Source organism: Erythrolamprus reginae, chromosome 3 (genome assembly GCF_031021105.1).
Source record: "Erythrolamprus reginae isolate rEryReg1 chromosome 3, rEryReg1.hap1, whole genome shotgun sequence".
NCBI lineage: Eukaryota > Metazoa > Chordata > Lepidosauria > Squamata > Dipsadidae > Erythrolamprus > Erythrolamprus reginae.
This window is the reverse complement of record NC_091952.1, coordinates 73,015,373-73,041,654: the sequence shown is the minus strand read 5'-3', so window position 1 is coordinate 73,041,654 and position 26,282 is coordinate 73,015,373. Positions and strand designations below refer to the sequence as shown.

Below are 26,282 nucleotides of genomic sequence, written 5' to 3'. Positions count from 1 at the left end.
GGAATTCTGGGAGTTTAAATCTACCCATCTTCAAGGAGATTCTTATGTTGAATAATCGTATGTTAATTTTTTTTTTAAAAAGCACACATTTATTGTATTGACAAGCTGTCCCTCCCAGGCTTTTTTATTTTTATTTTTAAGCGACCACTCGTGCTTCCATTCCCACTCTGTCTTCCCCCTTAGCGGTGCCGCAACCTGTTTTATTTTGGCTCATTAAATTTAATTAAGAACAGGGTAGGTGTTCCCTATTTAAGTGGCGTGTGTGTGTAGGTGGGGATCTATAATCACCTCCAAGGAAGCTAAAAGAAAGGATCTTCATTCAAAAGGGGGCAGTCATAGTGAGCATTTTATTATTCTCGCCTCTCTCCCCCGTTCCCATCTCTTTTGCTGTCTCTTTTTAAAGTGCACCTGAGCGCGCCAAACAGACGCGTCTCGAAAGCTCCAAGGCGAGCGTTCCAAAATTCTTCTCTCTCTCTCTCTCCCTCTCTGCATATCCCTGCAATAATTTTCCGCTTTCCCTCGATAAAATTGCCAAATAATAATGAATCATTTCATAAATAATGGGTTTAGGGGCTTATCAGGGCAGGCGGGCCAGTGCCAGCGGCTTATCTCGCTTGGCCACGTTGCTCCAAGCGAGCCGCGCTCTCCATACTAAATAGGAAACTGGACGTGATGTGGGAATGAGTTCCCGGCGCTGCGAAGCCGCCCAGCACTCCTCCTCCTCCTCTTTTTTTTAAAATATACCATAGGGGGGGGGGGGGAGGAGAAGCATACCAGCCTCCAAGAATAGGCCGCAAAATGGCTCCAGTCATTTTCATCTACGAAAAACAAGTGGTGAGTAAAGGGGTCGTTTTTTTCTCTCTCTCTCTTTGGTTTGGGTTGTTGTTCAAGAAAGAAAACCCACACACAGAGAGAGACACAGGCACTGGACGCAGAGAGACAGATAAGACACATACAGAGAGAGAAACACACAGAGGCACACACACAAAGACAGACAGACAGGCAGGCAGAGACAGACAGACACACACAGAAAGTAACACAGAGAGAGACACACACAAAGGCAGAAAGACAGACACACAAGAGACACAGACACGCACAGACAGACACATACACACAGAGAGAGAATACACACACAGAGAGAGAATACACACACACACACCGTGCCAACTTCACGTATAGCCGCGGAGGAAGTATTCTTAACCATTTTATTTCCAAAAGGGCAGCCGAGCCAACCACACAGGAAAGGCAGAAGGAACAATTCCTCTCTCCTCAAATCACCCAAATTCTTTCTCTCTCTCTCTCTCTCTTATTTTTACACCCAGATTGTTCTGTAGCAAAGAAGGGCAGGGTGTGTGTGTGTGAGTGAGTGAGAGAGAGAGAGAGAGAGTGAGAATTCGTCTATTCTTGGTTTGCTCACAAGCAGCTGGGAGGCGAGAGCTGGGGAGCTTGTAGGAAACCTTCACGCGGGGAAATGGGGGCGAGGTCAGCACCCCGAAGTGCCTTCAGCGTCCTGCTAGGCCCACGCGCGGGCTTGAGAGCAACCACACGTTCCCCCCCTCAGGATTTCTCACAAGACAAGTATTGAGGGGTGGGTGGGGGCTCCAGGAGCAGCGGCAAGGCGGGTCGCCCCCTAAAACTCGGTGGCTTTGGGGACGCTTAGGGTGTCGGGAAAGTGGCGAATCCCTCGCTCTCCTCTCCCCTTCAGCCCCATCTCCTTCCCAGCCGCCGCCCCCCCCCCCCCGCCCGCCAATAATTCGGTGTGCAGGAATGGCAATGAACTCCAGGTTTGCAGTGTGGAAGTTCCAAGATTTTAGCAGGGAAGAGAGGAGGGAAGCGCCGGTAAAGAAGGGTGGCGACATTCGGATGAGAGAAGGCCGCTCGATTTGTCTGTGGAAACCTAGCAGGCCTCAAAAAAACCAACAACACCGGAGGCTCCCTTTGTAGGCCTTGGCGGGTTTCCTTGAATTATTTCAAATGGAAAAGAAGACAAGAAAAGGAGAAATGGAAATAATAGCTTGGTGAAGGGCATGGGTGTCTTGTCAAATTTTTTAAAAGGGGGCGGGAGCACTATAAAATATGATCTAAAAGAGAATGTGCTTGCAGAAGTCTCATGTTAAAGGACTAAATGAAATGGAGGCTTCCATTAGTACACCAAAATGACATCAATTAGGACAAAGATAGTAATAACAATATTAGTATCAGTACTGTTACTGTAATAGTAATCAGGAAACATGATTTCAAAAGTATTTGTTTAATAACGTTCCTTGATATAATTAAATAATATTTTTTGCCCCATGAGCCTCTCCTCTTTGTTTATTAGAATTTCAAATATAAGACAGGTTTTTTTTAAAAAAAATGTTGGGTAGGTCATTCCTGCTGCTTTGCTTCTGATTTCAACTGAACATTATGGGGATAATTAAAAATCAGCCTATAGTAAATGAACCTTGTAGCCTTTATCATTTATCTGGCAAATAGAAAAAAATTCATAACTAGATTGATGTATGGCAGACGGATGGATAGACAAAATGTAATTTCCTATAACTATTATGCTAGTTCACCAAAATCTTCTGATCCTTAATTATGGTAACTATACATAGCCTTTGAAGAAAATGTAAATAATGTGACTATTAATAGAGAGTGGCATATATTAATTTCACAATTGGACAATATTCTACAATATCCCACAATAGCACAATATTAATAGTACTGTATATTTTCTTTTATATACACAGAGCATATGGGCCAAAGACAAATTCCTTGTGCGTCCAATCACACTTGGCCACTAAAGAATTCTATTCTAACACACATTGGTGTGTAATAAAAGCACTCACTCTGTAATCTGTATCTGTAATCTCTTTATAAATTGAAAGAAGAGTCTGAAAATTGCATAAATCAGCAAGATACATCACAGCCAGTCCTCAAACTATTCTGGGAATGGAGAGAGGTCTCAGAATTGAGATCCAGGCTTCTTCCTATTTCTATTAGACAGGTTGTAATGAATGGGACTTGTCAGTCACAGCTCACTTGGATTCCATCATTTCAGTGGGACTATTTGAATTTCAGGGAGGAATCGCACCATGGTCAGCACTTCTTTGTCTCCTGCCATGGGGAAGGAGATATAGAAGCACAGGCAGTGAAAGGCAGTTTTTATCCTGGGCTTGTCAGACTTCTGTAGCAGTGTTGTGTGTTTGTTAGGATAGGATTGTATGTAGTAGGATTGTCTGTTAGTAGGATTCACACTGGGTCAGGGCAGTGGTGAATTCCAAATGTTTTTACTACTGGTTCTGTGGGCGTGGCTTGGTGGGCGTGGCAGGGAAAGGATACTGCAAAATCTCCATTCTGGGCCAGCCAGAGAGATGGTGTTTGCCGCTTCTCCAAACTACTCAAACTTTCTGCTACCGCTTCTCCAGAACTGTCAGAACCTGCTGGATTTTATCTCTGGGGTCAAGGATTTTTTGTCTTTCACTGTGAGTTGTATTGTATTGGGGTGTGTGTGCATAAAGGGAGGCTCAGCCAACCTCATTGTACACATGTTGTACTGTAACAATAAAACTTTGAATTTGAATTCTGGATCTGGTTTTCCATTCTTAAAGGGAAACGCACATTATATTCATGGTGCCTTCACGTTTTCCAGTCATTTTTTTTAAAACTATGGGGCTCATCTTGTTGAGCCTTCTCTCCAGGTGAAAGGGAGGCTGCCTCAGGTTATTGCACTAGTAGCTGTTGGGCTGTCTTTTAAATTTATTTATTTATTTATTTATTTGTCATACAAATAAATAGTATAGTATTGTATTGTAGTATGTTTAACATAATAGAAGTATAAAGTAGAGATAGAAAAGTTGAAAAAGACATTATTGCATTGATGTCCATATTGTAAAGTCACTGGCGTCCCCTGGACATGTTTATTAAGCTCGAATCGTTTTATTATTATAACCATTTCAAATGCCTTAATTTTTTAAAAAACTCTTGGTGTGCTGGCCTAGATATCTCTCCCGCTGGGGACTCTGGGAGTTGCAGTACAATCTCCCCCGCCCCCGAAGCATAGGCTTGGAGAAGGAGTATCCTCGGGCACAGCTTCGCCCCCCCCCCCCCCCCCCCCAAGCAGGAACGAAGATTTCTGACTTGCTCCTTCCCACTTCTACAAGCAGGCAGGCTGCCTCTTCATCCAATTCCCCGAACAGGCGATCTAGCGGTGGTTTCGGCTTTCTCAAAATCAAAACTTTTCCCAATGTACACAAGATAGGACCTTTTTTTTTTTTAAGGAGTCGTACAAGGAAGACACACATATTTCCGAGCTGAGCAGAGGATCCCCTTTGGCGAGAGGTTCAGACTGCGGGACGCTCTCGGGACTCGAGTCCTTCTTCGACTAAGCAAGCCACGGCTCACATTATTGTGGCTACAAAGGGAGAGGTGGTCGCTACAAGCTAAGCCAACATCGCAACCCAACACTAAGCCATTCCTCTCCTACCCTGGTTGAAAGAATTTCACGACCCCAGTCTCCGAGGAAGCGTGCGTGAGTTCTAAGAAAGCGGATATTTGCATCCTAAGCAACAAAGAAATGTTGGCGGCTGAAATTTCCAGGCTGAAAGTTCTCTAGGCTGCCTGAAAACAGAACGGGATTTCTTTTCGTCCGGTTACTGCGATCCTCCTCCTCCCTGTGGTCTCTTTTTTGGGGTGGGATGCAGGGGTAGGTTGGCAGGGCTGGTTGTTTCTGCCCCCACAGTCCCCGCGTCGCCTCCATTTCTGCCGCCCGCCCGCAGAGCCATTCGGCTGCAAGAGTTTCGCCGTTGCCCAGAAAGCCTTGGCGGAGCCTTTGTTTTGCGCCTTAGGTTGGTAAACGAGAAGGCGGCGGTGGCGGCTGAGTCGGCTGCCGAGGTTGTTGCTTTTCTCAGCCCTGACAGCTGTTAGTGAGGTTTTCTTTTCTTAAGTGGGAGATTCTATTTTTTTAAATTTAAAAACGGTGGAGGCAGAGCAGGCCATCCAAAGATTGATGATCTTCTGGGGGAAGAATTTCTGACTTACTCGCTGCCAGCAGAATAATAATAATAATAATAATAATAATAATAATAATAATAATAATAATAATAATAATAATAATAATAATAACAATAACAACAACAACAACAACAATAATAATAATAATAATAAATCTCTAGCCTTTCTGAGGCCAGAGAAATCAGCGCGATCGCTTTGGGATTTTAAAGATCTTCAGAAATATACCTTCAACGCCAAGAGCCCGGGCAGATTTGCAAGTTAAAGCTCTGTGCCGAGAGAAAAACACGTTTCCCAGAGAGGAGAGCGTTGCGGTCGGTGGCTCTCCAAATCCACTGGGTCGAGGTCACTTTGGAGCTCGGGTGCTTTTAAAAAAAACACAGCACGCTCCTAAACGTCGAACTGTAGTTGTTGAATTGGGGGCTTCTGGATCTCCTTTGCAAGACTCCGGTCGGTCCTTGGGTGGCAGCAAGGTGTTCGAGATTTTGTTATTATCTGTGCTCTCTCATCTACCGACACCCCCAGATTGTACAGCTCAAGATAGGGAAGCCCTAAATGATTTCCCCCCCAGAATTGATGGTATTTTCCCATCAAAGAATTCGAGCCTAAGTCAAAAGGCGTGTCCTTGGTTTGGACTTCAATTTTTACGGACATTCAGCCATTACGGTCTGCAAATTCCAGATATCTCTGATTCATTCAAGTAAACACAGAAGGGCTAGTGTTAAAGTCAGGCCCTCGCTAGCGTGCTGCTGACCTACCATTTAAGTTTGAAGGCTGCAGCTTCATAGATGAGTTACAGCACGATCCTGTATAAGTAGCTCGGGCCATATAACCAGTAAAGCCATAACATATTTTGTTTGGCTTTGGCTTACAGTGTTCCAGAAACATAACACAGACATGACACCTAAATATGATGGTTTATCAGTCATAGTGGTAGATTCACAGAAGGCAAAGCAACCTCCCTCCTTCAGTGTTTCACATGATTGTACAAAGGGGACATTTGCTTAACTTTGGGGCATATATATACTGTATCTGGAACAAGCTGAGAGGATGAGAACCTGTGGTCTAGAGGTTAAAGCTACTACTTTACAGGCAGACTCCCCATGTTTAAATCCCAGTAAGGGCATGGCTAGCTGATGAGAACAAAATAACTTGAAATAGATCTATACTAGTCTCCCTTCCTTTTCATTATCAGCAAAAATATGTTACATATATAATATATACTGTATTACATATAACATCAGTTTCTTCATTGATTATTTGACACTTATGACAATCATTAAGTGTTGTACCACATAATTCTTGACAAATGTATCTTTTTCTTTTATGTACGCTGAGAGCATATGCACCAAGATAAATTCCTTGTGTGTCCAATCACACTTGGTCAATAAAGAATTCTATTCTATTCTATTTTATTTTATTCTATTCTATTCTATTCTATTCTTCTATATAACATTATATATTATATAAATATACCTAATATGTTACATACATACATATATATATGTTACATACATACATACATAGATACATACATATTTTGCTGAATTGAAAATGAAGGGAGACTTTGTGTGCTGATATAGGCCGACTCGGTCTTTGCTTTACCTTCAATTCATCAGAAATTTTGCGTCCATTTCCACCCCCCAACAAAAGAGAGCGTGCCGCCGCTTGGTTTTATATCTGAGGCGTGAAATTAAACCCGGAGCTCCGTAGAGAAAACCGCGTGAAAAGAATTTGATTGCATTTAAGCAATTTCAAATTTTAGTTTCTTTAAGTCATACCGCTAAGTCAGTCGGAATATAAAATTGCTTCCAATGGCCTTGTTTCCCCTCTGCAATAAGAATAACGGTAATCGCAGTAATAATAATTGCCTTGATCTGTAGCTCTCTCTCAAATTGAAACAGCAAAGCGGAAGATTAAAGCTTTTTAATCCTAAATGCATTTTTAGGGAATGTTTACAGGCAATTAAGGCCTACTGGATTGGTTCCTTGACCAGGAAACGTGTTTGGGATTGTAGCTATTAGGACGAAATCGGGAAAAGTATTTTTTAGGATTAGAGGATTAGATATTTGGTGTGAGGTTTGGCGTTTCTCGAAAGCACGTTTCCACTATGAAATCCTTTTTTCCTCCTTACCTCCAAAAACGACTCGAGCCGATCTTGAAGAATCCCAGGCCTCAGCATTTCCCGTTTGTCTCGCCTCCTTTGAAGCCTTTCTTTATCTTTCTCTGCCTAGCCGGAAGCCGAACATCCGTTTTCGCCTTATTTTCTTCCTTCGATCCATATGACGAGGGTAATAATAACCTTTCCGGGGAGTAACCTCCACCTCTCGGACCCCTCGGTTAAATGTAATTTATATAAATTTTTCATATAATGTTTTATATAAAAAATTTGATTTTTCATAGCACAACAGCATGTGAAATTGATTGTCAGTCCGTGTTGCTTCCTAAGTGGACAGTTTGATTTCATAGAAGTTTCATTTACTTGGAGTTATATTGTGTTCCCTTTAATTTTTTGAGCAGTGTCTGTCTGTCTGTCTGTCTGTCTGTCTGTCTGTCTGTCTGTCTGTCTGTCTGTCTGTCTGTCTGTCTCTCTCTCTCTCTCTCTCTCTCTCTCTCTCTCTCTCTCTCTCTCTCTCTCTCTCTCTCTCTCTCTCTCTCTCTCTCTATCTATCTATCTATCTATCTATCCGACTCAATACGTGATCTGACCACAAACAGAGGGACGTTGGAACACAAGTGATTTCTCTCTGTGTGAGGACACTGTGCGTGTGTGTCCATTGTCGAAATTCAGGGACTTAAAGTGGCGGCCCGCAGTGTATTGAGAACCTGAAATCAAGCGCGCCCTTCTCTGGAAACGCTTTCGGCCAAGACGCGTCGCTTTTCAGGTAGCGGACGGAGATGCGCGGGACCTCGCCGCTATTTCCCACGCGGCGCGCATTGGGAAGCGGAACCGCGCGGTTTTCCGTGGGAGAAATTCCCACGGTGGGCCACAGAGGCTCCGATTCCCAGCGCCCAAGCTGAAGCTTTCGCGGCTGTTTCTCGCCTCGGTTTTTTCCCCCCTTGGAGAGAACCAATTCGATTTCAGTCTGACCGCTGTCCCCCTTGTAGACCGTTCTGTAAACTACCATACACTTGTTTGGTTTGCCATCGTTTCTCCTTCTGCCTTTGATTCGGTTTCTGATTCACACGCTCCCTCGCCCGCCGTTAATAAAAAAGCGACGCCGATATCGTTTTGGTTCTCCGAATAAATTATTATTATTATTATTATTATTATTATTATTATTATTATTATTATTATTATTATTATTATTATTAGAAATGCACGCATTGCACTGGTCTCCTTCAGTCTCGAAAGACCATGGTATCGTGCTCTGGATTCTATCATTCGAATAATTTTTAAAAAGCTGCCCGGTTTCCACAATTTTCCGTTCTAACCTGAATTGTTCAGGTGGCCATCTTGAAGGTTAACCCCCAAAACGAAGCGTTTGGATTTTCGGGCCTCGGCCCCCAACCTCTCCCACGCTTGGGGAGTCTGCCGGCCAAGGCACCACCGGGCTGGGGCCACAAAGGAAAGAGCCGAGGAATTGGAAAGGGAAAGGAGGAGCTGCGCAATTGAGGCGGCTTCTTCCTCTTGTGATTGTGTGTGATTGTGTGTGTGTGTGTGTGTGTGTGTGTGTGTGTGTGTGTGTTTGTGTGTTTGTGTCAGAGCCTCCGGAGGAAGGTCTCCTTGCGCCCTCCTTCGGGCCACGTGGGTATCCCCGGGACTGGGAGCTCGGCGTTTCGTGGGATGCGCAAAATCCGCCGAGCCAAGCGCAGCTTGCCAGGCGTCCAAAGGGATCTAGAGGGCCTTGCTCTGTCGTCCGCTTGAGCTCTTTGGCGACGCAGGGTTTTTCCTTCGGGGGTTTAGCTTTCCCTCGGATGACCCCTTTCTACTCTTCTTCTCTGCCCCTTTCTTTCCCTTCTCTGGCACTCCTAGGTTGCCCGCCGCTCCCCTTCCTCCGCTCTTCCTTCCCTCCCTCCCGCCTCTCCTTTTCCGTGCTCATCTTCTCTTTTTGCGCTTTCTTCCTGCTCTCTCCGCCTTTTCTCTCCTTTCCTAATTTCGTTCCCTCCGGCTTTTTTCCTCCCTTCTTTCCTCTCCCAATTTCTCTCTTTCTCCGGCGTTTCTCTCCTTTCCCAATATTTTTATCTCCGGCTTTTCCCCCTCCTTTCTCCCCTTTCCCAAATTTTTTTCTCTCTCTCTTCTTTTTTCCCACCTCTCCCCCCACACCCGCCTCATCCTGCCGTGCCCCTCCTTCACCTCTCTCCTCTTCCCACCCAGGATGCTGATGGAGAGGCCCCCCAGTAACCCGCCGCGGGATGCGTCCTCGCACGGAACCGGAGCCGGAGCGGAAGGCGTCGGCGAGCCGGACTTGGGGCTGGGTTCCGGCAGCAGCAGCAGCAGCAACGGAGGCGGGGGCGATCGGCGGCGCGGCGGCATGGCCCTCCCGGGGGACCCGGCTTCGCTCGATGGGGTTGCCAAGGAAACGGGCCGGCCGCCCCCCTCCCCCGGCCCGGACCCCCCCGCTGCGCCGGTGCCAGTGATCGAGCTGGTGCGCAACGGCCGCCCTATAAAAGCCAGGGACGCGCCGCCCGGGGCCCTGCAGAGCCAGAGAGAGCCAGGCGCCAGCCACAGCAGCAGCAGCAGAGCTCCGCGACTCGAACCGGCCACCGCCCTCGCCGCCACCGCGGGCACCGGAGCGGGTACGCCCCCGGCCGGTGGTGGCTTCGATAGCGGCGGCAGCAGCAGCGACGTCCGCATGGTGCACCTCAGTCCTACGGCAGCCCCCGCGCTCCCGCCGCCGGCCAGAGCCATGCTGTATGGGCTCGGGGCTCCGCTCAGCACCGCCAGCAGGTCCGTTTTTTGCGGGGCTTCGAATCGAAGAAGGGGGGGGGCTCTAGGGTTGGGGTGGGTTGGGGGCAAAAGTAACCGGAGGGAGGGAGGAAACGGTTCTCCGTTCGCTTCCAAGAGCTCTTCCCCGCTGCCCGCCTGAGTTTTGTCCCGCAGCCGTCTTTCCTCCGGTCCCCCCCCCCTTCTTCTCTAACACCCAGCAGTCGGTTTCGCTGCCTTCTGTGCTTTTGTGCTTTTTGCACACACCCACACATACACACAGTCACAAACGAACACGCGAGAGATTTTCCTTCTCCAGGTGGGAAGGTTGAGTGGGAAGCCCTCAGTGTCTCTCTTTCGCTTCCTTCCTTCCTTCCTTCCTTCCTTCCTTCCTTCCTTCTTTGTTTGTTTATTTGTTTATTTAATTGGATTTGTATGCCGCCCCTCTCTGAGGACTCGGGCGGCTCACAACATATCCAAAGAAACAATAGTAAAATCAATCAAATTAATATACAGTATATATAAACAATCCTTAAAAATCTGCTTCAAAAACTTCCATTACATTCATTCAACAATCGTACTAAATCAACAATCGTGCCTTCTCTGCTTTTGTGCTTTCTCTTTGCACACACACACACACACAAAGGGGAACCCACTAGTGGTCTCTCTTTCTCTTGGGCTGCGTTCCTTAAACATACTCAAGGAACAGAGTCCTCTAGGTAGAGTATTTGGGGTTTTAGGAATGTGAGTGGGTTTCCACGGGTAGCATTTGGACTTACATGCCGCTTCCTAGTGCTTTTACAGCCCTCTCTAAGCGGTTTACAGAGAGTCAGCATATTGCCCCTAACAATCCGGGTCCTCATTTTACCCACCTCGGAAAGATGGGAGGCTCAATCACAACCTTAAGCCGGTAGTGGGATTTTAACTGCTGAACTACAGTTAGCAGTCAGCTGTGCTGCCATGCAATGAAGTCAATGCGATTTTCCTCCCTGAGCCCATGGCCAGAAAAGAAAAACCAACAAAACAAAACAATCCCATAGAAGCTTTCTGTATTAAAGTCACAACGTTTTCTGATGAAAGTAAGGCATAGGCTTAAAACTAGGTTGAGGCATAGGCTTAGAAACCAGGTAAGGCATAGGTTAAAAACCAGCATTAAGCGCCCTGTTATAATCTATAATATGCATCAGCCCATATAATCTGATGCCTTCTAGATGCGTGGGACTACTTCTCCAATCAATCACTATTGGTTGGACGATGATGGACATTGTAATCCATAGCTCTTGGAGGCACCGTCCATGCAAGGTTGGTACAGATCGTTTATCAAAAAATGGCAGGCTGACAGCAAAGATCTTTAATAAATAAAAATGTGGGCCCCACCCCATCCCACCCTCTTGTCAAAAGAAACAGTTACACAAGAAACAGTTACTTGTAAGAGATGCAATATTTATAAATCTAATAAATTAAATTAAATTATTTGTAATAGGGTAAAAGCATAAATTTGGGGAAAATGTCAGAACCAAGGGGCGGGGGTGAGAAAATAATTCTAAAAATTATGTTTAGCATTTGTGGATGTTTATGTTGTCATTATTATTTAGGCAATCATTCTTTCCCAACTGCAGAAATGCAGTACACATTAACATACATGTATTACACATGCTAGGAATGAACACAGCAGGGGAGGAAAGAGGACCAAGCTAGTGTAAATGGTTAGGAAAGGTATGAACAAGGTTTCTGGAAGCTAAACACTGTAATTCTGGTAATTGTCTGATGAAGCAGACAATTCTTCAAAATGTGCTTCAAAATGTATTTTAATTCTTGCGTTAGAAATGCTTGAAGTCGGTCGTGTTAGGCATCTGGATCTGAAAAAGCGTTTATTTAAATTTCTCTTTACAAAATTGTTTCATGCTAAAAGCGTGAGGAACATTGCTCACACAGGGTGCACAAAAGGCAACAACAGGCAGCATATCTATTATGCAAAGTGTGCCTATTATGTACCATTCTCATCAGGAGAAAATGATGTTGAGACTCTTAATTCTTACCGATGGACCAAATTCATCATCAAATTCAAAAGGACTGTTTTGGGGTTTGGTTTTTTTGAGATTGGACATTGAGATTGCAGTTGAATGATGGATTTCAGCAGATGTCTGCAGAACTAAACCCCCCCTCCCTTCTTTTTCCTTTGTAGTGGATTTTTTGGTGAACCTGAAAACTTTTCAATGTATAACAACAACAGAGTGAAAAGAAGACCATCCCCCTATGAAGTGGAGCTCTCTGATGGTGAGCTGACACCCCAACAACAACACTTTCCCCCTTCACCCCCAATGTGCTTCTTTTTGGATAGTATGCACCTAAAGACTAGCAATTGCCATTTTGTTTCGTTTCTTATGTTGCTGGGTGATGGTGGTGGGTAGGCGGGCCTGGGGTCTCAAGAAGAGGCAGGGAATTCTTACCTAGTGCAATGCATAGCTTGCAGCTTGGACTTCCAACAAAATGTTGCAGTTTTGTGTGCTTTGCTTTGAATTTCTAGCAATTTATTCCATGGTTAATGAACAGTTATTTGGTTCCCTGGGCTGTTTTAAATTTTGGGTGGATAGATGGATGTATAGGTAAATAAAAGGTAGATATACATAAATAGGTAGATTGGATAGATAGATGATAAATGATAGGTAGGTAGGTAGGTAGGTAGATAGATAGATAGATAGATAGATAGATAGATAGATAGATAGATAGATAGATAAATAGACGATAGACAGATGATAGACAGATGATAGACAGACAGACAGAGACAGATATAGGCTTTCTGGCTCATTCAGAGCTGTGACTCTAATCAGTAAAACTATGAAGTAAAACCATCATTTTATTTTATTTTTTTAATTGTAATCTGTTAATGTTGAAGGAAGGGCAGTGCTTGGAAGCTACAGGTTGCAATTCAAATATTTCCTTATTTTCTTCAAATGTGTTGCTTAATTGGGATGAATTCCCTCCTTTCCTGTCGTGATATATCCATACCTCATTTGCCTGCTGTGATAGGGGAATGGATTGCAATAAAGCACCAGGTTTTGTGCTGGCATTTTGCAAATTCCAGAACAGAGAAAGCCCTGAGAATCAAAAGGTAGATTAAGTTAATGGTTTGGAATTGCAGATGGGAAGGAAATAAAAGGGAAATGGGACAGCCTCATTTCTCAGCCGAGGAAATGATCGTATTCAATTAAAAAGCATTAAAGATACAGTTCCCTTGTGATGGCTAAATGATAAAGAGGGAATCCTCCCACTCCTTCCTTTCTCATCTCATCCCAATTTAAAATCATTTTGCACAAGTTTTGCTACTTTGCACATTTGATAAAATGAGTTGTCGCTTATACCTTGTTAACCTGGAAAGATGCTACCAAGTTTCCCCTGTTTTTTACACTGCCCTAGACTTACACAATTCTCTGTGTGTACAACTAGGTTTTTTTCTGTAATAATTAAAGGTAGAAATTGGAGAGGTGTAGCATGTGTGTTTTTAACTCTTTTTGCAACTCCCAAGCCATGTGTGTATTTAGCCTCTACTACAGTTGGCTTATTAATTCTGGAACTTACTGAAATGTAAACACCTAGATGCCATTTTAGGCTTTTGAAAGTAAAAAAAAAAGAGGGGATAATGGTTTGATAAATGCCATGTAGAATGGCTTCAAGGCATTTAAAAGCAGAGCAAAAAATGAAGTGGGGGTCAATGCAAGTGAAGGTTTAGTTTGAAGCCATTTTAGATTGTATATCAATAGCATTGTGGCTTTTGTCTAATTTGTCTTTCATTTTGAAGAAAGCATCGATCCAGCAAATGTGCTATATGTACAACACTAGGCATTTGTATTCATCTTAGTTTATATATTAGGTTTATATGAATGCTTGACACTCTGAATCAGTTTGGACTGATTCACAGGATCAGATCAGTGGATCCTGTGAATCACTTCAAACCAAACCAGGGGTGCCTGGAAGGGCTCAAAAAAGTATAGAAGGCAGCTGCAAATGAAGCCCCTTTTTATGATATACATGCCAAAGGGGCAGGGCTTCAGTCACATGGTTGTGGCTGCCAGCTTTACTCTTTTGATCTTCCTGTCCATGGACATTCATAAACTGAATGCATTTGAATCAAATCAGACCAAGGTGCACATTTTCCATGCATGGATGTGGACATTTAATGGTCTAAATTAGTCCCAATTGAATCTAATTGGATTATTCTATTCTACTCTACTCTACTCTACTCTACTCTACTCTATCTAAGATGATGATGGCAAACATATGGCACGTTTGCCACAGGTAGCACACGGAGCCATATCTGAGGGCGCGTGAGACATTGTCCTATGTCAGCTCCAGATCACATGTGCATGCAGGCCACCTGATTTTCAGCCTTCTTTTGGGACATTTTCGCTCTCCCCACGGTGAAAACGGCCCAACTGGAAGTTCATTTGTATGCTCACCCTCAGCTTCAAGAAATTCTTTGGCTTTGGACAGTTGCAGCCCGGCCTCTCTCACACCTCAGCTCATTTATTCTGCACCTGGAAGGCTTTTCTGAAGGCCTGCGTAGCTGATAACAGAGCTCTGGATCGATCCCGAGCCCTGTTATCGGCTACACAGGCCTTCAGGAAAGCCTTCCTGGTTGCAGAAGAAATGGGCCGAGATGTGAGAGGCCTGGTTGCAACTATCTGAAAGTAAGTAATAGGGCAGCTCCGCTTCCTTTCATTTCTGAACTTCCAATTGGCTCGTTGGACCATATTTCGCCATCCCCAGGCTTCAGTAGTGTTAGCATATAGCATGGAAAAAGGGGATAGAATGCTACATGAGAGCTAATTTGCATACTGGTATATAGTCGGTTTTGGCAATTGGAAGAGAGAATTCTTTTCATTTGTATGCTGACTTGGTGAATCTGCATCATAGAGAGCAGATGGATTCTCTTAATGTTAAAGTTTATGAGGGAATATATATATATATATATATAATATTCATAGATGGAATATTTAAGATTAGGATAGGATCTAAATGAAGTACAAGGACTGTGTATATATGTTATTACTTCAGAAGAGAAATATAGTTCTGCTGTCAAGTTGTTTATTTGTGAAAACTTAAAACAAATTCCATGAAAAAGAAGAAATAAAACACATAAGCTTATATTGGAGTCAGTGTATTTATGTACCCAATATACATTGTTGCACAATTCTGCTATGATAATACTCTGCTAAGTGAAGTGGGGGGTTATGCGCATGTGCAGGGCATTGCATTATGGATGTGGGCACCCACCTGCACGCTATCGTGCACATGCTCACCGTTACCCAAACCGAAAAAGGTTCACTGTCAGTGATCTAAGACACGGGTGTCAAATTCTCAGTGTCACTTTGCCATGATGGGATGTATTATGATGATTTCCCCCTCCGCCGAACTGGGGGTGGGCGTGGCCTGAGTGTGATGCATCCAGCCTGCAGCCCGCTGAGGCCCCACGGAGGCTTCTCCCCACCTTTTCTGACCCTGTTTCCTCCCAGGAGATTCCTAGAGAGGCCCCACGGAGGCTTCTCCCCACCTTTTCCGGCCCTGTTTCCTCCCAGGAGATTCCTAGAGAGGCCCCACGGAGGCTTCTCCCTGCCTTTTCCGGCCCTGTTTCCTCACAGCAGATTCCTAGGGAGGCCCCACTGAGGCTTCTCCCCACCTTTTCTGGCCCTGTTTCCTTCAAGGAGATTCCTAGAGAGGCCCCATGGAGGCTTCTCCCCACCTTTTCCAGCCCTGTTTCCTCCCAGGAGATTCCTAAAGAGGCCCCACGGAGGCTTCTCCCTGCCTTTTCCGGTTACAGTTTCAGAGGCTTGGGTTTGTAAGTGGAAAATGGTTCTTGAGAAGAGGCAAAAAAAAATCTTGAACACCAGGTTCTTATAGAATAGAATAGAATAGAATAGAATTTTTATTGGCCAAGTGTGATTGGACACACAAGGAATTTGTCTTGGTGCATATGCTCTCAACGTACATAAAATAAAATATACATTTGTCAAGAATCATGTGATACAACACTTAATGATTGTCATAGGGGTCAAATAAGCAATGAAGAAGCAATATTAATAAAAATCTTATCTAGAAAAGTTCATAAGTAGAGGCATTTGTAGGTAGAGGTACCACTGTATAAGCAAACTCTGTGCAATTAAGATCTACGCTAATAATCTGGAATATATTCTGGACAGACACCTTCTCAGTAAAGGTAGATCTTGATTTACCACAGTTCCTTTAGTGACCATTCAAAGTTACAACGGCACTGAAAAGAAGTGATTTACGATGGGTTTTCACACTTACAACTATTTTAGCATCCCCTCCCCATGGTCCTAGGATCAAAATTCAGACACTCGGAAATTGTTTCGTATTTATGAAGGGGGTCACATGCAGGAGGGGGTTGCCGCTCCCGGTGCACTGTGTGTGCTACTCTGCAGCTCCGGCATGTGCGCGCCCGCATCCGATCGAGATTTTGCTTCTGCGCATGTACAGGAAGCAAAATCTCATGAGGGGACACACACATATGTGAGATTTTGGCGAGTTTTTTACTTCCACGCATGTGCAGAAGCAAAAAACCACCGAAATCTCACATGTGCATCTCCTCACAAGATTTTGCTTCCTGCGCATGCACAAAAGCAAAATCTCACTCAGACGCACACGCATCCATGCCAGAGACATGGAGCTGCACATACAGCTCAATTTTCGCTACTGGTACAATGGCGTCAATCGTATTGTTAGGAACCCACTACTGGTCACATGACCCCAAGACAGTTGCAGTGCCTTGGGGTCACATGACCCTCTTTTTGCGACCTTCTGACCAGCCAAGTCAATGGGGGAAGCCAGATTCACTGAACCACAATTTGACCAATTTAACAACCACAGTGATCCACTTAACGACTGTGACAAGGAAGGTAATAAAATGGGACAAATGCACTTAAACAAGTACTTCGCTTAGCAAAATAAAATACAAATCTAATAAATAATAATAAAATAAATTTTGTGACTCAGTTGTGATCGTTAAAGTCAAGAACGACTTGTATTTGTGGTTTCAGTAAGACAATGATTTCAAAGGATGAAGATAAAGTGTAAAAGGAAGAGTGGACAATTTTGGAGGCTTGATGGGTCAGACATTGTACATAAGAACATAAGAAGAGCCATGCTGAATCGGGCCAAAGCCCATCGAGTCCAGCATTCTGCATCACACAGTGGTCCACCAATTGTCCATGGGGATCTTGAGCAGAAAGAGAAGGCAAGACCCTCCCTTTCCCTTGACCCCCAATAAATGGTATCCAAGTGAATCCTGCCTGCCTCAACCAACATAGAGGCGGCACATGGACATCCGTTTCAATAACCACCGATACTCTTGGCATCCATGAATCTGTCTACAGGTGATCTGAGGAATAAGCAATGCCAACATCAGGATGAGGCTTTATGAACGTAGAGCAATAACTATGGTCGTAGCACTAGCAACTGTTACTAAACAATCCCTGACTGTCATGTATTGCTCATTTGTTCAAGAGCTGCTAAGAAGAGATTCAATTATTACGACGAAGCCAACTTCGTTATCCCAGAGCAGCCGTGCTGAACCTAGTGCTCTTCTGATATTGTGAATTCAGCTGTCCTAATTCCTTGCAAAAATTTCCCTAAGGATAATTAATTGGCTCAATGCCAAATAATGATCAGCACCTTTCCCACAGCATAAAACTAAGAAGACGGGCAGGAATTTTAATAGATTTTAAAAGAGTACAAGTGCCTAACTTATTTGGTCATGATTTTACCATTTTTCCATATATAATAACCGATGTTTAAGCTGCAGAGTTAAACTTGGAAAACCACAAATTCAATTATTATTATTTTTTGTATCATCAAGATGGGGTTTCAGATTTTGATCATCTGATTTTGGCATATGTTGGTGATTTTTTTCTTTTAATATATATAGTGATCCCTCGTTTTTCGCTGGGGATGCGTTCCAAGACCACCCGTGAAAAACAAATTTCCATAGAGGAAAGATATTTTTTTATGTATTTAACAAGTATTTGGACTTTTAAAACCCACCCTTTGCATTAAACAATCATTCTATAATGTTCCTCAGCTGGAACTACATGTGATATCCTACCAGTTTCTTTAATAGAGTACAGGAGTACTGTAGAAGAATTTTTAATGGATTTAATGGATTTAAGCCCCCTTTGAAAACCCGCGAAATAGCGAATCCGTGAAAGATGAACCGTGAAGTAGCGAGGGATTACTGTAGGGAATATTTCCTTCATACCCCTTCATGTATCCTTAATACTTATTTATTAACTACTGATACTTTAATAGTTCAACTTTTAAATAGCTCTATACCAGGGCCGCAACATTTGTTAATAAGCACAGCACATAAATATTTCATGATACTTTTTAGAAGTTCACTTAATAACTGTAATCTCAATGCTTATCTAAATTGGATTTTGCATGGATTATCCATTTAACCCTGCTGTTCTGTTCGGGTCTGTGAGACCCGAAATCAAGGTTTGAGACCCTGTAAAAAAATTTCCCTGCATATCTGAAACTTGAAATTTCATGACTTTTCATCATTTCAGGGGTTCTCTCTATGAGAATTTTTTTTGGGGGGTGGGAGGTTTCTTTCTTGCTGAAAAAAAAAACCTCCCTAATGTTATGTTCCCGGGTCACCCTGACCCGGACCGAAAACTCTTCATTTGCAGTGCTTATGTTTGGTCTTTTTGAAAGCTTTTTTCACTTGGAAAGTAGTCTGAACATTTCTTCACACAATGGAATGAAAATTGAACTGAAAAAATTAATCCTTATTGGTTTATTTTGCCCATAAATGTGCCTCCCCCCCCGTTTTTGTGAAAGTTTTTTCAATTTATGGATAGTTTTGCTTGCAAAATGCAGTCTATTTTACTGGAGTTGGTGTGGGAATGGTACCTTGAACATTTCTGAATATAATAAAAATATAAAGGAACTGAAAAAAATGATTCTTACTGTTTTTTTAACATCAGAAATAAGGCCTCCCCCCCCCCCCTGGCTGCTTGCAACAATTTTCACTTTTTATTTTTTTATGCTCCAAATCCGAAATATTCTTTAAAATCTTACGCATTCATTTACTCAATTTAACAATGCTGATCATCAAAAAAATATTTGTGGGGGGTGGGGGAAAATTTTTTTTCTTGGCAAAAAAAAAGTCACATTTACTCTGTTCGGGTCATATAGACCCGGATCAAAATGATTTTTTTTAGGTACTTGAATTTGGTCTTTTTGAAAACTTTTTCCACTGGAAAACTAGTTTGAACATTTATGAACATAATGATATGAAAATTGAACTGGAAAAATTGAGACTTATATTTTTATTTTGATCAAAAAGCCCCTCCCCCCATCCTTTTTGAATTTCGTGTCAATTTATATTTTTTAAGGCTACAAATCCCTAAGGAATTTTCCCCCAAAAGGTTTGATATACTAAATTGAACAATCCTGAACATAAGAAAAATATAAATGAACTGAAAAAAATGACTCTTATTGGTTTATTGTTTTATACTCGAGTATAAGCCTACTCGAGTATAAGCCTATTTGAGTATAAGCATGGGGGCCCATTTATGAGCAAAATAAACCAATAAGGATCATTTTTTCAGTTTAATTTTCATATCATTATGTTCAGAAAGGTTCAAGCTACCAATCCCACACCAAAATAGAATAGTAAAATAGAATGCATTTTGCAGGCAAAATTATCAATAAACTCAAAAGTTTTGATATACTAAATTGAACAATCCTAAACATAAGAAAAATAGAAATGAACTGAAAAAAAATGATTCTTATTGGTTTATTTTTGAATATAAGACCATATCATTTTATACTCGAGTATAAGCCTACTCGAGTATAAGCCTATTTGAGTATAAGCATGGGGGCCCATTTATGAGCAAAATAAACCAATAAGGATTAATTTTCTCAGTTCAATTTTCATATCATTGTGTGCAGAAATGTTCAAGCTACCAATCCCACACCAACTTTAGTAAAATAGAATGGATTTTGCAAGCAAAACTATCCATAAATTGAAAAAACTTTCACAAAAACGGGGGGGGAGGCACATTTATGTGCAAAATAAACCAATAAGGATTAATTTTTTCAGTTCAATTTTCATTCCATTGTGTGCAGAAATGTTCAAACATGTTTCCAGGTGAAAAAAGCTTTCAAAAAGACCAAACATAAGCACTGCAAATGAAGAGTTTTCGGTCCGGGTCAGGGTGACCCGGGAACATAACATTAGGAACTTTTTTCGAACAGAACAGCAGGGTTAACATAGCTGGGTTGGATATGATAGAAACAACACTTCATGGACTCCTTCTTTCATTTAATAACCACCATTTCCTATAGGTTTGCCTTTTATACAGCATTGCCAACAGGAATAGGAGACTAATATTTATATTATTCTAAATAAGCTCACTAAAAATAAATGCCTCAGGTTCATTGGCAGCAAATCAGCGGTCGGTTGCTCCTGGTTCAGACCGGTTCTTAGTGCCGGTAGCACCAATGGTGGGAGGCTCCGCCTACTCACCTGGGACACTCGGGATATTTCTATGCATGCACAGAAACTTCTGTACAAGCGCAGAAGTGTTGTGTGTGCAAGCACATGCAGGAATCAGTGACAAAATTATTTAGAACCCACCATTGCAGCAAATCTCAGGTCAGATAAGATCTGTCCTCTGTAATTTCAGAAGTGAGGTGATGTGATAGTAATTTTATCACAAATAAGAATCATTGAATTAGATTTTAATGGAATGTTAGAGCTATTTAACAATGGGACCAGTCATTAGTAAAAGTGTTGAACTTTGCTTTGATGGGTTAGGTTTAGTAAAGACTGGACAGGCATCTCTTGGGGGTGAATTAAATCGGATTGCTTGATAATGTGCTTCCTAGTCTAAATGGCTGTTTCCAACTTTTATTATTTTACCTTTTAGAAGATACCTGAAATTATTGATTTTTGAGAAAAAATAGGGGTGACTTGTCCTTTAAAACTCTTGATGATGGAGAATTAGTCATTAGTCATTGCTTGCTAGAATAATACTTTTTTTATTTTATAGTTTATCGACACTAATTTTCAAAAACCAGCATGTAAAAAAACGTAAATGGATCTTTTGGTGGCAAAGCAGGAAACTTGGCATTTGGTGCATTGCAGGAGCTACATTTTCTCTCTCTGATGTGGATAGTTTTTGTGAAAATATTTTCATCCTCCACTGTGTAGCCAGCACAAGGGGTCATAAGTGAGAGCAATCTGAAATTTGAATCAGAATGAAAACAATGCAATGGTCATAGGGAGTGGATTTTGAGATAGAGATGTGTGTGTGTGTGTGTGTGTGAGAGAGAGAGAGAATGGAAAGAGAGATAGTAGAGGGAGGGAGGAAGAGAGAGAGAAAGAGAGAGAAAATGGAGAGAGAGAATAGAGAGAGATAGTGAAGGGAGGGAGAGAGGGGAGAGAGAGAAAAAGAAAGAGGAAGAGAAGAGGAAAGACAAAAGTAAAGGTTTACTTTTATCTTTACTGTCCAGTCATGTCTACCTCTAGGGGGCGGTGCTGCTCTCTCTTTTGTAGCTGAAGGAGCCAGCATTGACCACAGATGCTTCTGTGGTCATGTGGCCAGCATGGCTATACGCTGCAGTGCATGTGATGTTTCTACTTCTCACTGAAATTGTACCTATTTATTTACTCACGTTTGCATGCTAGGTTTTCGGGAGCTGGGGAAAATAATGGAAGCTCAGGTCTTGAACCCTGGGCTGTCAGTTTTCCAACTTATATGTTCAGCATCTTTAAGTAGGAGCTTTCTTCTGACTCTCCAGGATCCCTCCTCAAAATAAGCTTGTGCATTCAGGAGCCATCAATGCTCAAATGAAGGTTTGCGGCACAGATTCTTCTGTCCCTGCCAAGCAATACAGAATACACAGGATACTGGAACATTAAAAAGGGAAGAAGATACAGTATATAGTTATAGGAAAGGATGTAGAATAATGAGAAATCTAAACCTGAAATGGCTGTCCTTGGCAGTGGTGAAATAAATGGAGTTTATAAAATAAACTCCATTTATTTTATAATGCAAGAATCTCTTCCGCTTAGACCTCATATCTTAGAAGGGATGATGTGTGATGTTGCTGTTTTAGAATAAATACTGTGAAAAAGTTAACCATGAAATCCTTATAAATCCAGACGGATTAGAGAAAAAGTCTTGTAGAGTAGATAGAATAATCACATAAGAAACTCACCAGCAAATGGAGTAAAATTGATTTTCTCAGTTCATTAAAAACCTATAGATTATATCCATGTCAGCTCAAGACTAGGATGATGATAACAGATTTCAGTTTAAATACCAGGTTAACGAAGAGAATATTATAGAACATAGAATAAAACACAGAATAGCATCTCAGATAATTATACTTTCTCTTTTTTTAATAAAGTATCTTTATTGTTTTCCAGAAATAAAAAAGAAGGAAAAAAAAGTAAGAAAAAAAAAGTAAAAGAATAAGGAGTAAAAGCAGTATTTCTCACATGTTTTGTTCCAGTTTAACAGATCTTAATCCATTTCTATTACCTTTCTGATACATTTCTTTATATTTTGTATATCTACATTTAATTATCATAAATAAATTTTACTAATTAATATAGAAAGAGCTACATTGGGAAGAAAAAGAGTAATAAAAGTTTTATACTTTCAATATGAATTTGGTTTCTTTTCCAGAAATGTCATTTCTTTTTCAAAATTAAAAATAACCCAATGATAATGTAGAGGGATATATTTGAAATGGCAATCAATCATATGAGAAAGCAAGCCTAAATTGTATTTGATTTTATCATATCTGCAAAAAACTGTTTTCTTATATGGGCAGTTATACATACTGTAAGAGAGTCTAGGCTTGGGTTATTAAAAAATTTAAAAATGCTATATTTATGTGAAAAGTATTTACTAGAAAAAATACTTCTGACAAAATAGAGTGTCAGGTTTTAGAAGAGCCGTAAGAAAGGCAAACTTTGAACCCTTGCATGGTAACCAAAATCTTTACTCAAACGCCTTCTAGCATGAACTAACAATCTGACCGAACTGTTGTCTGCAGCAACCAGCCAGTACTCCTGCCACCTTTTTAAGTGTTTGACGCGCCCCATCCCACATCTCCCCTCCCCTCCGATGTCACTCAGCCCAAAAGCTAGTCTGTCTGTTACGCATATGCTCTGCAACACCCACCCGCCAGCTGATTGTTGTCAGCTGCTGGGGCGTGCCATGTCTTCCAGGTTCAGAACAGCAGGGGGCGAAGCAGGCAACATGAAATCAATATATTTTCCGAAAACATATTTAAACTCTGTTCAATTGATGTTCCAATGGTTCAAAGAATCACTCTTAGCCTGTATTTATTTTATTTTTATTTTTAAATTTTATTTTGTCAGACAATTATAGAGTGGTAATTTGTACAACTAAAACATTAGATAAGTAATGATAAAAAGTAACAAAAGTGTCTTTTTCATGGCTGGCAACCTTGCTAACATTCAAATGTCTTGTTATTTTGTTTCCCTTAGGCTTTAACATTGAAATTAAAAATACTGTAACAACAAAGCCGCTTTTTTTTCATATTTGTTTTCTAGATGATCTGATTCCAACTTATGGAACAAAATTTATTTAACTTTATCCCCAATTTTGTTACTAATAGATGCACGTGTGCTAAGCTAGCTGGCATTCAGGCTGTTTTTATGTAACTAACCTTGAGTTTCTGGTCTTCTTTAGGCCCTCACACAAAAGTGGTCCGTCGAATATTCACAAACAGCCGCGAGAGATGGAGGCAGCAGAACGTCAATGGAGCTTTTGCTGAGCTTCGGAAGCTCATCCCGACTCACCCACCTGACAAAAAGCTCAGCAAGAATGAAATATTACGCCTGGCTATGAAATACATCAATTTCTTGGCCAAACTGCTCAATGACCAAGAAGAAGAAGGGAACCAGCGGGGTAAAGTAAACAAAGAGGCTGGCATAGTGCAAGAAGACCTTCTTCAGGACATGTTGTCCCCAAATTCAAGCTGTGAAAGCTCCTTAGATGGAGCAGGAAGCCCAGACAGTTTCACGGAGGAGCATGAAACGTTAGATCCTAAGCATACGAGAGGCCTCCATCATTCCCTTCTTCCCATCGAGAACAGTGCCCAGCGATGATGAGGCAGCACGGAGCATCCCAGAATACCTGATATCTGGATTGTATGCATGTCCTCCCATTCTTCTTCCTTCTTCTTTATCTAAGACAGATCGAATAAGGGGTACTTCCCAGTTTCTTTTCAACTTGAACGAGTTGACGGAAAATAAAGAATGAGTATCCAGGTCTACAGAACAATTTCCTGCTTATGTCACCAGTGAAACATAGACCTTGCTAGTTGCGTTTTTGAAAAGTTTAACACAGAAGGGCTGAAATACGCAGGCAGCTCCTTTTGTGTTTGTTCGAGGTTTACAAAAGGATTGAACTGAGATGTCATCCTTACCTATGCTGATTACCTATGCTCTTGTTTTGCCTTGTCTCTCAGCTGTTTGGACCCAAGCTTCTTCAGTTCTGTGTGTGGCTGTTGACATTTATTTTTGTTTTTCAATTTGTATGGTGTTCTTTTCCAGGTATCTTTGAGGAAATGTACGCAACTTATTTACCTTCACACCAGAGCTTTGGTAAAATACTATTTGTGAGCAATACATAATTTACATTCTGGCTTTTTGTTTCTTTTTTTAAAAACCACCTCCATTAATTTCACACAGGTTTGAATTGTTTTAGGTCTTGTATTTCTGATGTGGATTTAAAAGAAATTCTAAGGTCTATTGTTCAGTATTTGCTGAACAATAAAGGTACACCATTTAAAATTCATTTCTCTACTTTTGATACGTCATCACAGGGATATTTCCTTCAAGCATGGCTGAGCAACAGGGTCCTTGAAGGTGTTACCTTCAGTTTCCCTGGTTTTATTTTTTCCGGACAAAAGTGTAATGAGAAATGTTGTTTGTGTATATTTATATGTAAGGCTGGTACAAACAATGTTTCAATAATGCACTTTGACTTGCTTAGATTTACATATATTAAGGTGATAAGGCACAATCCAACTGGAGCTTCTTCTTCACAAGATCCATGGAAATAAATGGGAAATTTCCACGGAAAATCCATTGAAAGTTGTGTGTTAAATGGCTGTTTCATAAATTTGGTACATGCTGATTGCTCCAAACTGTACTATGCTCCATATCTAGGAGTTTTTGCAGAAGAAGCTCCTAGAGGACAATGCTCCAATGGTACTTTTCTTTCCAAAAATTGCTTGGTTCCAGAATGAATTTGCATTCTGTTGGGTGTTGTAATTCTGTGAACAGTGGTATATGCAGCAAACCATGATGATGCCAAAATAACAATATGAATATGATGTTGCATTTTGCAAATGTGTCATTATGTTCTATTGTCCCAATGTCTGATACTAGTGTGTTGCCACATTTGTGTGATGAGCGTGTCACACAGTTTTGTCATTTTCCTTCCTTGCTTCTCTGCAGATGCCTAAATGACTGTTTTCTGTGCCATGTACTCTCTCTCTCTCTCTCTCTCTTTCTCTCTCCCTCTCTCTCTCAATCCAGCCATTCCCTCACGCTGGTGCAGCTAATCAGTCTGAAATACCTTCCATCTTATTTCCCCTTTTTACCATTAAAAACAATGGCATTCTACATTATCAAAGGACGACTGTTGAAGACTGTGAAATTAGTTTGAGATTGTTTTTGGTATAATATTTGTTGGTCACAGTCAACCTTTGTTTCTGTGGAGTTTGTGAAATCATGGGTATTCATTTTTGGATAGTTTTATGGAAACACTATATTTTTCAGATCTTAAATATATAAGCACACATAAACAAGTGGAATGTGAATTTGTTAAACAAAGTGTCTTCAAATGCCAATATGATTGAAGTACTTATGCTGGGAAATTACATTGGGTTGACATTTCTAGATTTGACTTTGTGTTATAAAGAACAACAGCAATTTTAGTGGTTCAAGGCACGATTCAGAACTTAATATGTTCATCAGTTATTGCCTATGAAGGATGCAGTGTAGAAAATTTAAGAAAGACCTGGTTTTTTTCCTTCTCAGTTGTAGTGTTTGCCTTGTTAATAAAAATGTATAGTTGCTTGGCCATTCAGACAGATGTATACAAGGTTTCCCCCTCCATCACAGATTGTTCATGAATTCTCTGATATGTGTAATTGTGTGTTTGTTAAAGTATTTTTCTATTGAGCAAACAATTTTGAAAAAAAAAAAGAAATACTGTCTGTTGTTGTTTGTATGGGTGGGAGTGAAAGACACATCGCTTCACGAGCTGCATGTTGTTCCAAAAACATTCAAAGGTATTGTGAATAATGTAAAAGTTATTGCTGAGGAATAAATGGCTTATTAACCATT

General features: G+C 41.5%; 1 protein-coding gene across 2 annotated transcripts; it reads left to right on the top strand.

Annotated features, from left to right (window-relative positions):
• The first annotated feature begins 664 nt into the window (after nt 1-664).
• TAL1 (TAL bHLH transcription factor 1, erythroid differentiation factor) lies at nt 665-26,282 on the top strand. Of its 2 annotated transcripts, XM_070748953.1 has the most exons (4): nt 665-834; nt 9,311-9,883; nt 12,045-12,136; nt 23,614-26,282. In XM_070748953.1, the coding sequence occupies exons 2-4, from the start codon at nt 9,312-9,314 to the stop codon at nt 24,030-24,032; spliced, it is 1,083 nt and encodes a 360-aa protein (XP_070605054.1). In that variant the 5' UTR covers nt 665-834; nt 9,311; the 3' UTR covers nt 24,033-26,282. The 2 variants fall into 2 exon arrangements, with proteins under 2 accessions (XP_070605054.1, XP_070605055.1); XM_070748954.1 differs by lacking the exon at nt 9,311-9,883 and having other exon boundaries at nt 668-834.